At 53.0% G+C, this 13607-nt stretch overlaps 1 protein-coding gene across 5 annotated transcripts in view; it reads left to right on the top strand.

Moving 5' to 3' along the window:
* Zmiz1 (zinc finger MIZ-type containing 1) overlaps nucleotides 1-13607 on the top strand; it is a 219662-nt gene that overhangs the window by 132112 nt on the left and 73943 nt on the right. Inside the window, exon 1 of one of the 5 annotated variants that reach the window (XM_071611138.1) lies at nucleotides 265-289. The exons of the other annotated variants lie outside the window; for them this stretch is intronic. Coding sequence (XP_071467239.1) covers nucleotides 280-289 — 10 coding nt within the window. The 5' untranslated portion in view covers nucleotides 265-279. Of the gene's footprint in view, nucleotides 1-264; nucleotides 290-13607 lie in introns of those variants that run through there. 5 annotated transcript variants of the gene reach the window in all.

Below are 13607 nucleotides of genomic sequence, written 5' to 3'. Positions count from 1 at the left end.
CACATCTCTGTGTGGCGCATGTGTGAGGTACGCGGCTGTGTGTGCGCGTGCATGCCTGTGCATTTGGCTGTGTCTGATGTGTGAGAGTCTGCACGTGTCCCTGTGTGCTGTGTGTGCCTGATGTGCACAATTGTTTTTGTGCTGTGTGTGTGCACGGCCGCCTGGGTGGGTGCCTCCCCTTCCCCTCCTCCGGCCCCATCCCTGTCTGTCTGGTCAGGAGCCGGGCTGGGCCAAGGAGCAGGATGAGCTCATGCGGCACAGGAGAGGAGCTTTGTCAGGATGGCTGGCGGTGAGCCGGGGCTGGGCATCCGTCTGGGGCTGTGGAGCAGGAGCTGGGCCTGGGGGCAGCACTGCTGCAACGTGTGCCACGTGTGTGTGCGTGCATGCATGTGTGTGTGTGTGAGAGAGAGAGAGAGAGAGAGAGAGAGAAAGAGAGAGAGAGAGAGAGGAGCCGGCGCCGGGAGCCGCAGACACTGCAGCAGCCAAGGCGGGCGTCTGCACGTGGGGCCCTGGTACCCAGCCCCCAGCCCTTTGTTCTGGTGCAGCCTTTAGCCTCTGCTCACACGGGAACAGGAGCGCAGGCGCGCACAGGGCCAGGATCCTCCTCATCAGAGACTCCTGGGGCAGCTGCTTCCCCACACACACCTAGAGCAGAAGGTCACCTGCCCCCGCCCCGCCTCCACCTCCTCCCTAATGCACCCACCCTGCCCCCACCCGCCCCGCGTGCCAGCCCTCAGCGACTTGGCAGGCAGCGCTGAAATGTCAGCCTCATCACGCCCATCGGTCCACGCTGGCTACGTGGGTGAGAACACCAGGCAGTCGCCATGTCCAAAGTCCCCGGGAGCCCTCATGCCTCAGCTCCTGTCCATGCTTGAATAAATCTGTGTCACCTCAGCTGACCCCACTGAGCAGCCAGCGTGTGTTGAAGTAATGGAACAGGAAATGTCAGAGCCCGAAGGTAGAAAGTCCAGGGATCAGAGAGGGGAGGACCCGCCCCAAGTCACAGGGAAGCCCAGGGGGCCTGGGGGGCCCACTGCCTGTCCTAGTGCCCTTCCTGTTTCCCTGAGGTGTGACGGCTGTGAGTGTCACCTGGGCTGTTGGTAAAGTCAACATGTACACAGCGCTGTGGGAGGCAGGGGCATCCCAGGGCCGTCTTGAGAAGCACCATTGGGCATTTGGAGAAGGGACATAGAACTCAGAGTGGAGAGTGGTCAGGGCAGGAAGGGGCAGTCCCTGAAATCATGAGGAGGAGGCCAACCTTCCTTAGGGACAGGCGGAGAATGTTTGTCAGAGTGCCGATTGGCCTTCCTGGGCTGGATGTAACCTGCAGATACCTGGGTCAGACTGCTCAGTAGTTTTAGAAAGTGATTATCATTTGCCCATAAATGCTCTTTAAGAGAGGGCCCTGTTGTGTAAATGTCTGACTTCCTTTGAATGGAGATCGCATTCACTAGAGTGACTAGGTTAGGGTAGGGTAATACCCCCTGGAGCAGTGCTGTGCCCAGCCCCCCTCCTCCCTATTGTCTTACCCCAGTGCATTTGAAGACCAGCCTGGCCCTGTGACATGTGTGTCTGACCTCTGTTCTAAGCACACCCACACAATCCCAGCCCTGGGAGCAGGAGTGGCACCCAGGCGAAGTAGGCTGCTAGCTTAAGTCCCTATACGTCTGCTTGGTCGGGTCTCCTTGGCAAGCTCCCCAGAGGAGCAAACCGTCATGGGGCATGTCACAGGTCACAGGAGGTAGACTGAGACATGCTCTGGGCCCCAGCTGGCCCTGGAGATGAAGAATCAAGAATGTGGGGTCCCCTGACTCGCCCCTCTCTGTGGCCTGCAGTCTACTTAGGAGGGGCTTGGGAGAGGCTTGTGCAGGCTTAGAGAGAGGCCCTGACCCTAGTGGCACTCGAGTGAGTGTCCTGCCATTTATAGAGGTTGGGCTTGGACTCTGTCATCAGAGGCCAGCCAGGTGGTTCCCATGTCTTCTACTCAGGACTCCTTGAGCCAGGAGGTCACTGCGGTTTCTGGCTGTCTTTGAAACCAAGCCTTCTGGCTCCCACCTTGCCAAATAGGGGACTCTCAGACCCCTGTGGTGGTGGGGACATTTCTTGTGACTCTCGATGGCCTGACTCCTATCTCCACCTTTACACTCCCTCTTAGCCTCTCTCCACCCTTCTCTGCCTCTGCCCTCTCCATGCAGCCGCCTTCCCTTCACCAGGGAGGACAAATGGCCTCATTCAGGGACACCCTGCCAGAGCTGTCTCTCTAAGACAAAGCTGTGCGCAGCTCTCCGTGAAAAACGGCTCACGGCCGCCCAGCGAGCAGGCGGGATTGGTGGGTGCAAATTGCAGGGGATTTGTTAACTCTGCTGGCTCCCCCAGAGACAGCAGGTAGGCGAGGCCATGCCCTTGAAACACAGGCTGCCCAGCAGGCTGGGGCACCCTTCCAAGGCCAAGGACAGACTTCCTCCTGGACACTACCCCACCCCCACATCTGAGCTCAGCAGAGCTGGAATGTAGGAGAGGGACATGGCTTCCTTCCTCCTGCTGGGCCATCTCTACCCCTGAGTCAGGTCCCCTGGAAAGGGCTCTGGACTTCATCACCAGGCCCATGGGCACTGGAGGCCAGATCTGTGCCATGGAGAAAACCTGCTCATGTCCTTGCCCCTGCTGTCCACACTGTAGGGGAGTCTGGGACTCTTACCTGCACACCCATTTATAGAGGGGGAAACTGAGGCTCTGGGAGGGGAAAGACAGACCCAGCATACAAGGCTCCTGCTACCAGAAGTAGGATTTGCTTCCAGGAGGGCCAGGACTGTTGCTCAGGGAGCTACCCAACTTCTGAGGGACTATGACTGGGCAGTCTGTTTGGGGCAGTAGCCTTGGCCTTTCCCCTCCCCTCGTTCCCTGAGGGATGAGCCTGGGATCAGAGTGACCTCTTGGAGAAGAGGGACAGCAGGAGGAGCTTTGTGAGCAGAGTCCTCCCAAGCCAAGGAATTGGGGAGATAACTACTGAAAGGTCCCTGGGGTGCACAGTGAGGAAGGGCAGAGCCACCCCAGAAATGACAGAGGGCTGAGGATTTCCATGGCCATTCAAAATAAGACCTGTGGGAAAATGCTTAGAACGTAGTCATATTATTAACGTCTTAGAACAGTAACAAAATGGTCTACGGGGTATGATCGCAGCCAGGTACAGAAACAAAACATGAATACATCTAGGCACAGAAAACAGAAGGGGATATCCGAAATGTCAACTTATAAATAATAGATCTATCTAGATAAGGGTGTGCAAGTGACACTTCTATTTCCCACGTTTTCTGCAGGGGACAGGTATTCTGGAGCAGTGAGAGTCATTGTGGCTTTCTTCAGAGCTCGGTTGCAGTTGGCAGGGGTGGGTGAGACTGGAGAGCCCTGTCTCCTGGCTGGCTCAGCAGTTTCTCAGGCACAGCTCTCTCGAGTTCCCTGAGAGCCCCAGGAGTCAGGCCTCAGCTTGTCCAGAGGCCACCCTTCCTGCCTCCCTCACATCTGCCAGATTAGCTCATGGTTGCCACTCCCACCCCTGCCCCGGTGTGCGAGGACAGTGCTGCCTGAGGTCCAGCCAGTGGACATGGAATTTCCAGGCTTTGGAGTGGGGGCATCTCTGGTGGGGAGAGGGCATCTGAGAGCCAGGGACCCTAACAGGTGGACCCTTCTCAAAACAGTCCTGCTCCGAATCCACGCCACCACCCAGCCTCCTGGTTGGGACAAGGGGGTCTGGAAGTGGAGGGGTGGGGGGATTCATGAGGCCAAGCTGCTAGAAGATTCCCACAGAATGTCACATTTCTGAGATTGGTTTCCCCGGATGCAGACCCTGAGATGAAGCTTCCGGGGCTTGACACTTCTTTAGGAGAATTCCGGAAAACACTGATAGAGAAGTGGAGGAGGTGAGACAGGAAGGAGAGGAAGTTAAGGAAGAGTGGGATTGGTAACTAAGTTGCTGGGAGGGGATACCTGGGACTCAGTCCTGCCAGGACAAAGGAGAATGTTCCCCTACCACCTGAGCCTCGGGGAGAGGAGGTATTTATCCACCATGCCTTGGCCATTATTGGTTGATGGTGCTTGGGGTAGGTGAAGGAACCTTCCAGCATTCACACAGCTCTGTGTGAGGACAGACAATGCCCGGGCAGGGTCATGGAGTACAGTGAGCAGAGCGTGGTGGACAAGGCACCTGCCTCGAGGCCTGTCCACATTTCAGTCCTCTGAACACTCCCCTCATCACCTCAGCCGATTCACATCAGCTCGGATTATGATCGTATTGTTCATAGTTTACTCACTTATTTTAACTTCCACATGGAAATTGTAAAAGGACGTTTTATCACCGTAACCGGAGGGCCAGTCTCCCTTGCCACATTCAGAAGCTGTCAAAATGAAGACAGTAGAAGCCATGTCTTGTGCCTGAGTTGAGCTACAGGTGTCTGTTCATCTGTTCGACAGCTAGAGCCTGGGCCCCTTTTCTCCCAGTTGTAAGGGGAGATGAGAGAGTTCAGGAAAGGGTTACAATGCAGCGTGCTCAAAGTAGGAGTAACAACACCCTAAGTTGGAGGACAGCTGATGAGGCAGTGATTTTCTCACTGGGATCCATGAGCACTTTCATCATCCTACGGACCATGTCATCTCATCCACACCTGAGGATGCTCTTTGTCAAAGGACAACCCCGAGGGAGAATGCTGGGGCATGGGGAGCCCGTGCCCCAACAATTTCTCCCTCCATTCAGGGCCTCTGCACCATTTCATGGCTGCAGGACTTTGAAGGGCAAGGAATGATTAGCTTCCGGGTCCAGGTCCACCCTTTTCTAAGCAGAGGCCTGCAGACACATAGAAATGCAACACACACACAGGCCTTGCTCTTGTGGTTTGAAATAAATGTCTCCATTCTGACAGGAATCCTGCCGTCAGTGTCCAGCTCTGTGAAACCCCAAAGCAGGCTCATTTCCATTTTAAGGAAGAAACTGAGGCCCTGAGGGCTGGTCAGGTGGTCTCAGCAGAAGCGAAATGGGAATCAAAGCTCTGGCTAGGACATCCCTGCCGTAGCCAGGGACCCACTGGTGCCTCCAAATAACTGAAACAGACTGTCTGGAGATGCAAGTCCACAGTGTTATCACCCTGAAGGCACCACAGTTGTCACTCTGCAGGCACAAGTCTTGCCTTTCTGAGTCTTTGCGTATCTGCCTCCTGCCACCCAATCCAAAGGTACATTCAGGACAGAGGTCCTGCCAAAACAATCCCCCTGCACTCCCCCAGGGTGCCCTGAGGATGCTATGGCTTAATAAAGCCATCAGCAGCAATTAATTCTGCAGAGAAAAGAGCCAGGTAAGAGGATTAAGGAAGCCAGAGCTTTGGTTTTAAGATGGAGCTTAGCATCCTCACCCCCAGAGGAGGGATTTCAGGGGATTCGAGGGTGTGAGAATGAAATGGAGCAGGGGCTTGGCAGGAAGTAGGCAAGTTGGTTATGGAACTTTCTTAGCAAATGTTGCAAGCCACTGCCTCGTAAATACCTTCTGGGTTAGACAGACAGGAATTAACAACGGTGCAGTCTTTATCAGTCTTGCCTATTTAGACTGACACGGCTGGGGCAAGTCAGAGAAGCACATCTGGATTAGGAACAAATCTGATCTATATCCCCTTTTAGTCAGGACAACAGCAAACATGTGATCAGCGAGTTTAACTCACTTATCTCACCTCCTGCAACTCGCGTCTGCCCCGTTTTCCAGGCGAGGAGACTGAGGTTTAGAAAGGTGAAGTCATTTGACCAAAGCAACCTTATTAAAAGGAGCCAGAGTTGTGACTACATACCAGTCTGACCTCAAAGCCATCTGCTGACCCTGCTCTCTGAACAAGTTAACATGAAATCCTGGGAGAGACATGATAATGACTCATGACACCTGTCAAGATCACCTAAATTGTTTGCAGGTGGCTGTGTTGAGTATGTGACAGTGATTTCTCCCCATGGGTAGGTTGAACACCTTCCCGTCATCGTTGAGCTCATTCGACACTCACAGCCCTGCAGGTGAAGAGGAACAGAGAGCTTGGCTTGGCCCCAATTTCAAACACTCTCTCCAGAAACCATTCAGCTATTTCCTAGAGAAGAGGAATAGTTAAAACATGTGTTCTGTGGAGCAGCCTTCCTGCTCTGAATCCCACCCAGCTCCCTACTCACCAGGTTAGAAATGTCACCTAACCTCTATGAGCCATGGTACCCTCATTTATTAAGAGGGGATCCTACCAATGCCTACATCATAGGCATTAAGTGAGTTCACTTACACAGGGCCTGTTGTCTAGAAATTGTGGTATATGTGCTAGTAATTTTATCTTACTCATGGGTGTGCCCCTCGCCTGTCCCCAGGGTCCATCTGACATATAGGACAGGGAAGAGGGCCCTGACAAGCAGACTCCTGCCCTCTTGCCCAGCATGAGCTGCCAGGTCATAGCGTGCAGAAGAGCAAGTGCTCCAGGGGACCAGGCCCTAGAATCTCTGGGTCTCAGCCTGCAGGACCCCTGATCTAGCTCACCTCCACTCTTTCAGCAGCTCTCAAATCAGGCCGAGGGAGCTTCTGGGATGGGGTTGATCTCAGCACAGGTTGAGCCCAGTGCCAGAAACCAGAATTGAGAGGTAGCCTAGGGCAAGCTTCAGGATCAAATGACATGGTTTTGACTCAGCTCTGCCACTTCCATGTTATATGTGACCCCAGCTTTGTCTTCCAGCCTCATAAAATGATGGATACAAAGTACATCACACAAGCAGATATCTCACAGGGCTCCCCACACAACAGTTTTGATCACTTATTAAGTCCTGCTTGGCAGTCCAGGCTTTGAAACCTACTAACTGTGTGACTTTATGCAAATCACTACACCTCTCTGAAGTTGGGGTCCAGCAGATCTAGAATTCAGGTCTCTTGGCTGGAGCAGCGATTCTGTTTCCATGGCAACCCAGCTGTCTCTCAAGAGACAATCTGGATGGCGTCACCCTGGCAAGGTGCTCTGCAAGATGGTAATTCCCCTCACTGGGGACAGGGTGGGGACTGGGGGACAGCCAGGTGGTTGGAAGGCAGCAGAGCCATCTTGGCCATGCCAGCTGCAAGTGCTGTTCCTGGGCCCAGAAAGATACAGAGCCCAGAGCTTGGGAGCTCCGTCCAGTGGCTCTCCTTGAAGAGTCGTGAACAGATGCTTCATTTTCTTCCTAGGAACATTTCCTGGCTTGTTGAGGCTGGCCAGGTGGGAAGCACTGCCCCGGGCTGGACTCCTGCAGGGAATTCCAGAGGACCCAGTCTCACCTGTTTGAGATGAAGAGACACTATTGTCTCTGGCAGGAAACAGGATTTACTGGGGGGAAAAATTAGGAGTCTGCCTTTCATACAAGCTCATAATTATAATGACAGCAGAAACTGGGTGCAAAGGATAAACTAAATTCACCCCTGCCACATAGCACCTGGTTACCTATGAAGTGCAAACTGTGTGATTGACATTAGGTAACCCTAGAGATTTTCTGCACCCTCAAGGAACTTGCAGACCCAGACCAGGCAGGGACATGCTCAGGAGGTAGACAGTGTCAACAGGCCCATATCACAGGGTGGAGAAGCTGAGAGGCAGGAATGCAGAAGCCCCTGGGCCAGCCACTTCCAGCTGAAGTTCCCAGCCTAGACTGAGCAGTGGAGGACAGTTCAGGGACAGCCACCTTCCCTCCCTTTTACAACAATTCACAATGAAATGTTCCTGTCCTTTTCCAGAGGAAGAGACTGAGACTCAGAGAGGTTCAGTGGCATGTTCAGAGTCACACAGCTGGGGAAGGGCTGGATCAAAAATCAGAACTGGGTCAGCCTACCCTGTCGGGGTTGCTGCCATTTGTGGTATGTCGCCAGGGGGAGGCTCCATTTCCTGGAAGCCCGAGGCCTCTTTCTGAGTCCAACAGTTCTCTACCCCCACTCCTGTCCCCTCCCCCACTTCCTCCCCCATTCCTCTTTTCTTTCACTCCATCTCCTTCCTCCTCTGTCCCTCTCTCCCGCTCCTGCTCTCCTTATTTCCTTTGTCTCTTCCTTTCCCCCTCGGGACCACAGATTCAGGCACCACTGATCCTGCTGGCTACAGCTCAGCTCAGCCACAGAGCCACTGCCAGCCTCTTGCTTTAGGCCCCGGGACCACTGTCCAAGGGGCACATGGCTCTGGTCCAGCCCTAGAACGCTTGCTCTGCCCCCTCCTGAGCACTCCCCACTCAGGAAGTGACATAATTGCATATATCCCCATTTCCTCCCGGCCCCATGTGGTCTTGAGCCCCTCTCAGATGTGTGCCCCAGATGTTTAGAATCACTTCCTCTAATTAAGCGTCTGCGGAGAGACGAGGGGACTGCCTGTGAGCAGGGCACACGCCTGTGCAAACTGGGAAGAGAGGAAATGGGAACTTGCCCTCCCCCTGCTCTGGTGGCGGGAAATTGGTTGCGCCTTGAGCTCCAGGGGGAAGCCGGGCGGCTGCGAAGTGCGGTGGGGAGGCCCACGCTCTTGATTGTATGGTGTGGAAGCCTGTGGAAGCCTGGATGGGCCCCTTGGGAGAGATTCACACCCACCGCTGGGGACGGGGCCTCTGTGTCTGGCTCTCCAAATAACTTCTGTGTCTTCTCCAAATGGAAGGAGAGGGCAAGAAGGAGACGCTGCCCTCTGGAGAACAAGTGCAGGAAATTAAGGTGGCCCCAAGGCCAAGGTCAGGTCTCCTCTGAGGGCGGTAGGGCTGCAGTTGGGCCAAGGCTCAACTGGTCCCATCTCTGCCTCGGGTGGGAAGGGCCGCCATAGCTCTGTGTCAGATTTGCACGTCCACACAGCCAGGCAGGTGATACAAAGGGGGCACCTCAGCGGGAGGAAAGAAGCAGGTCTGGGGAATCAAAGCTCCCAGCCCCCTCAGCAGGACAGCCATGGTGCTGAGGTCCACCTGAGGCCATGGGCAACACATGCTTAGAACTGCCAGGACTTGGGATTCTGCAAGAAAGCAAGTGTTTTTTACTTGTTGTCGGCCACCTCTTATTTAAGACACTGTGCTGACAGCCCAGTGTGGCAGAAAGGTGGCTCTCAGTGGCCAGTGAAGGCATCAACCCTCTATCACTTGAGCAATCCTCAAGGACAGATGGGCCTCCGACTGATGCCGGAAGGCAGGTCAGTCCAGACAGAGTCTGTCCTGGCTTTGCCTCCTTCTCTCTTCCTTTTGAGCTATGTGGCTTTATTTATGTATTTTTGGGTGCCAAGTAGCAAACCCAGGCCCTTGCACATGCTAAACCCACACTCTTCCACTGTCCTACACCCACCCTGGTGCTGAGTGGCTTTATGGAACTGACGTGACCTCTCTGAGCCTCAGCTGTTGCCATCAAGAAATGGGGATACCTCTCTCTCAGGGTTATTTGTGTTGAGGAGTAGATGGGATGAGGTAGGGGAAAGCTGTTTGCCCCAGGGGCTGAGACACCACCCTCCCCACACAGAAAAAGAATCACATGTGGGAGGAAGGAGACTCGAATGGGGAAGAAGATGGCGGGCAGGGAAGGGGCAGCAGGAGGAGTGCCTTTTGGGAGATCCTGAGGCATACCTTAGGTGTAAATAAGTATGGGCAATAGTGCTGCGTTATTCTTACAATTGCTCTCTGACATGAATGTTGGCACTAGTTTTTAGGATCAGGTGACCCAATCATCTACTTTTATCTGAGAAGAGACTGGCACAGAGGAGGGACACAGTCTTCCTAGTGTCCCTTCCATGCAGAGGCCAGGCTGGCACCGTCAAGGACTCATCACTAGTACTCTTCCTGTTACTTAGTTACTGCCCCCAGCACTAGTACTTTCAATTACTACAGTTGCCATCTCGACTGCTGCTATTGCTGTGATTACCACCCACCTGTGGCTTTAAATACTATTATCCTACCGGGTGGGCATCTCCAATCTGAAGTCCAAAATCCCATACTCTGAGGGCTGACATGGTGCTCTAAGGGGGAAATTCTACACCTGATCTCATGTAGCAGGATATAGTCAAAATGAGGCGCCCTAAAAATATTGCATAAAACCACCCTCCAGGTGGGCTGGAGATATAGCTCAGTTGGTAGAGTGCTTGCCTCACATGCACAAGGCCCTGGGTTCAATCCCCAGCACCACAAAAAAAAAAAAAAAAAAAGAAAAAAAATCACCTCTAGGTTATGTATATAATTTGGATATATCTAACACAAGAGAATTTTGGTTTAAACTTGGTCCCCATCCCCAAGATATCTCATTTTGATCTCAAAAAAAAAAAAAAATATATGAAATCCGAAACACTTCTGATGTCAAGGATTTCAGTGAGGGATAGTCAACCTGTACTGTTACTACTCAATCAAGCAGTTAGCTTTTACTGAGTCCTTACCATGTTCCAAATGCTGGGGAAAAGAGCTCGCATCCATCCTCTTCTGCATCATTACAAAAGTCTTAAGCAGAGGCTGGGACTCACTGGTCTTAGTAGTAAACTCTTGTGATCCTGGTGACTCAGGAGACTGAGGCAGAATGATCACCAAGTTCTAGGCCAGCCTCAGCAACTTAGCAAGACCCCTAAGCAACTTAGTGAGAAAAATAAAAATGGATGGGGACGTAGCTCAGTGGTAAAGCGCCCCTGGGTTCAATTCTCAGAAAGAAAAAACAGAAAAGAAACTGTGACTCAGAGAGGTTAATGACTTCCTCAAGGCCACCAGCTAGCAAGTGGCCAGGCTAGAATGCAGATCCAGGAAGTCCATCTCCAGGCACACCACACCTGGGTCTCCAGTCCACCTCGCCTCCCAGAAGGAGGAGGAAGGCCTGACGAGGCCCCCAGATGTGTGGAGGCCTAGGGGCACCCCGGGAGCAGCGTGGCTTACGACTCAGGCCAGAGGGCAGCTGCCTCCTTGGGGGATCTGTCTGTCCCTGTTCTGCCTCACCTGGCCAACTTGAAATTCCTCTGTCCGCCTGTTCATTCACTCTGACATTTGACCATAGCAGAGGAAGACAGTGGGGCCAGGTCCCAGACTCATACAGTTCTGACTATCTGAAGCTTCCAGCTCAGGACCTCACCAAGAGGGGTCTCCATCCTCCTGGTCAGATGTCAGTAAGTGGACATGTCTGGCCTGTAGGCTCACTCCAGCCCCTGTGACTCCGAGGGGATGCTCGGCACAGCCTGCAGTACAATACCTCTTGCAGATGAGGCACCCATCCCAAAGCCTGGAAACCCACGACTGTCTAGAAAGATCTAGAATTTAGAGGTATGTGAGGTCATTCAGTCATCCATTCAGCAAGCGCTGGGCTCCTGGACATGGTGTAAGTTAGGTGGCCATCATCCTCGCCCTCCAGGGACTTGAAGCTTGACAGGCAGGACAGACGTGGAAGAAATGACCTCTGACAGTGGCTTTGTCAGCATCGTGATGGTTCTATGAAGGACAGTGGGGGGGCCTCAAGGAGAAGAGCTCAGGGAAGGCTTTGCTGAGAAACAGCCCTTGCTGGGAGGCTCCAAAGAGCAATCTGCCCGGAAAGGAGGGCAGAGAAGGGCACCGCTGGCAAAGGAAAGTGTTCAAAGGCCCCCATACAGGTGGGCTCCACTCTCCTCCCTACGTCTTCTGACCCTGTCCCATCTGTAGGATGGGAACAGTGCCACTTGCCCCTGGGGTTCCAAGCATCCAAGAAGGGAAGCGCGATGCAGGTTCTGGCACCCAGTGCTGGTTCGTTGAAAGCCTAGGGAACCGGAGGCTGCCTCTTGGATCCTGGCTTCCAACCACCCCAACACTGGGGACTGTCAGCACTGGTTGTTCGTGAGCATAATTAGGTAATTGGGTCAAATTCAATTACACACCACACTCCCAGGTCTGTCTGGGGCCCAAGAGGGGCACAGCCTCCCCTTGCTGAGGAGCCTTCAGGAGCACTGGTGTGGTTCCCGGGGCTGAGCCTTCCCCCTCTGCAGCCTGGGACATGGCCTACATCCCAGATGGGGAAACTGTGACAGGGGACAGGAGATGCCACCTGGCCTCTGTCTTAGTCCATTTGAGCTGTTATAACAAAATACCTTAAGCTGAGTGATATATAAACAACAGAATTTTATACAGCTCTGGAGGCAAGTTTAAGGTGCCTGTAGATTCAATGTCTGGTGAGGGCCCATTCCTCGTAGATCCCACCTTCTTGCTTTATCCTCACCACAGGAACAAAAGTTCTCGCCCTTTAAAAGAGCACTGGTCCTGTTTGTGAGGGCGGAGCCCTTGTGACTGAATCACCTCCTTGAGACTTCAACTTAATACCATCACACTGAGGATTAGATTTTGACACATAAATTGTGGAGGGACACAAACATTCAGACCATTAGCATCCCCAGGGCTAAGATCCCCAAGAATTGATATATTTTCCTCCTTGAGAACCCAATCTAGGGCTGGGGATGTGGCTCAAGCACGCTCGCCTGGCATGTGCGGCCCGGGTTCAATCCTCAGCACCACATACAAACAAAGATGTTGTGTCCGCCAATAACTAAAAAATAAATATTAAAAATTCTCTCTTTCTAAAAAAAAAAAGAGAGAGAGAGAGAACCCAGTCTAAGCTGCTTGCAGGGGACTTGCCCTCCCTTGTGAATGTATTAGCAGTCCTGGCTTCATGTCCCCCTGGAAAATCCCAGAGATTGGTGAGTAGGTGGGGCAGGGGGACTCAGTTTCCCTGCTGCTCCTGGATTTGTAGCCATTTCCCCATCTGGTTTCAGGCTGGCACGCACGGCTGCTGCCCCACACTTTGGCAGATGGCCGTTGCGGGGGAGCATAAAGTTGGGCAAACCAGGGTTTAGATGCACCTCCCAGGGACTTGCTGGAGGCATCAGACACAAGCAGCCCCGGCTGAGAGCAGAGAGCAGTGCCAGGGCCCTTGTGGAGACCAGGCATGACTCTTGCAGGGACCACATTGATATGAGGAACTTGGACCTGAACAGATCCTGACAGCCCTAGGGAGCCAGGGAAGGTTTTAGAGAAGGAAGTGATGTGGTCACAAGTTTGCCTTTTAGAAATCCTCAGCAGGTAACAGTTTGGAGGTTGGCACAGTTGTGGGGACAAGAACTTGCTGCGAGGAAGTGTGTCATGAGTGGAGAAAGGGATGATGAATCTCCAGCAAAGCCCACTGACGGTGTCCTGCCCTGAGTCACCCACAGGCTGGGCCTTGGAAGCTTGGTTGGTAACATGACATGATCTCAAGACCACTCTCTGCTTGACTTTCTTGTTACTGGTCTGAAGATGGTACCTAGCAGCCTTCAGGGAAAAAAAATCTTAACTTTGGGTTTATCTAACTCCAAGATGGTAGTGGTTTTTATGGTGTTCTTCTTCTCACCACAAAAATAATTCTATTTGTTGGACAATCAAGGAATACAGTAAATTATAAAGAAAATAAAGCTGAAATCCCACCACCATGGACGATAATTTGCTGGCTATCCATTAGTCATAATAGTGACACTTCTTGGGGACTACCTGGCCAGGCCCAGGGAGGCTTCTGCCTCTAGCAATAAAGGGATGTACTGCATCTAGATGGGCAAACCAGGCCTCAGAGAGGGAGAGTGGTCCACACTTGCTCACACAGCAAGCTCCCAAACTCTAGG

Source organism: Marmota flaviventris, chromosome 4 (assembly GCF_047511675.1).
Source record: "Marmota flaviventris isolate mMarFla1 chromosome 4, mMarFla1.hap1, whole genome shotgun sequence".
NCBI classification, from domain to species: Eukaryota; Metazoa; Chordata; class Mammalia; order Rodentia; family Sciuridae; genus Marmota; species Marmota flaviventris.
This window is presented reverse-complemented; position numbering and strand designations above follow the sequence as displayed.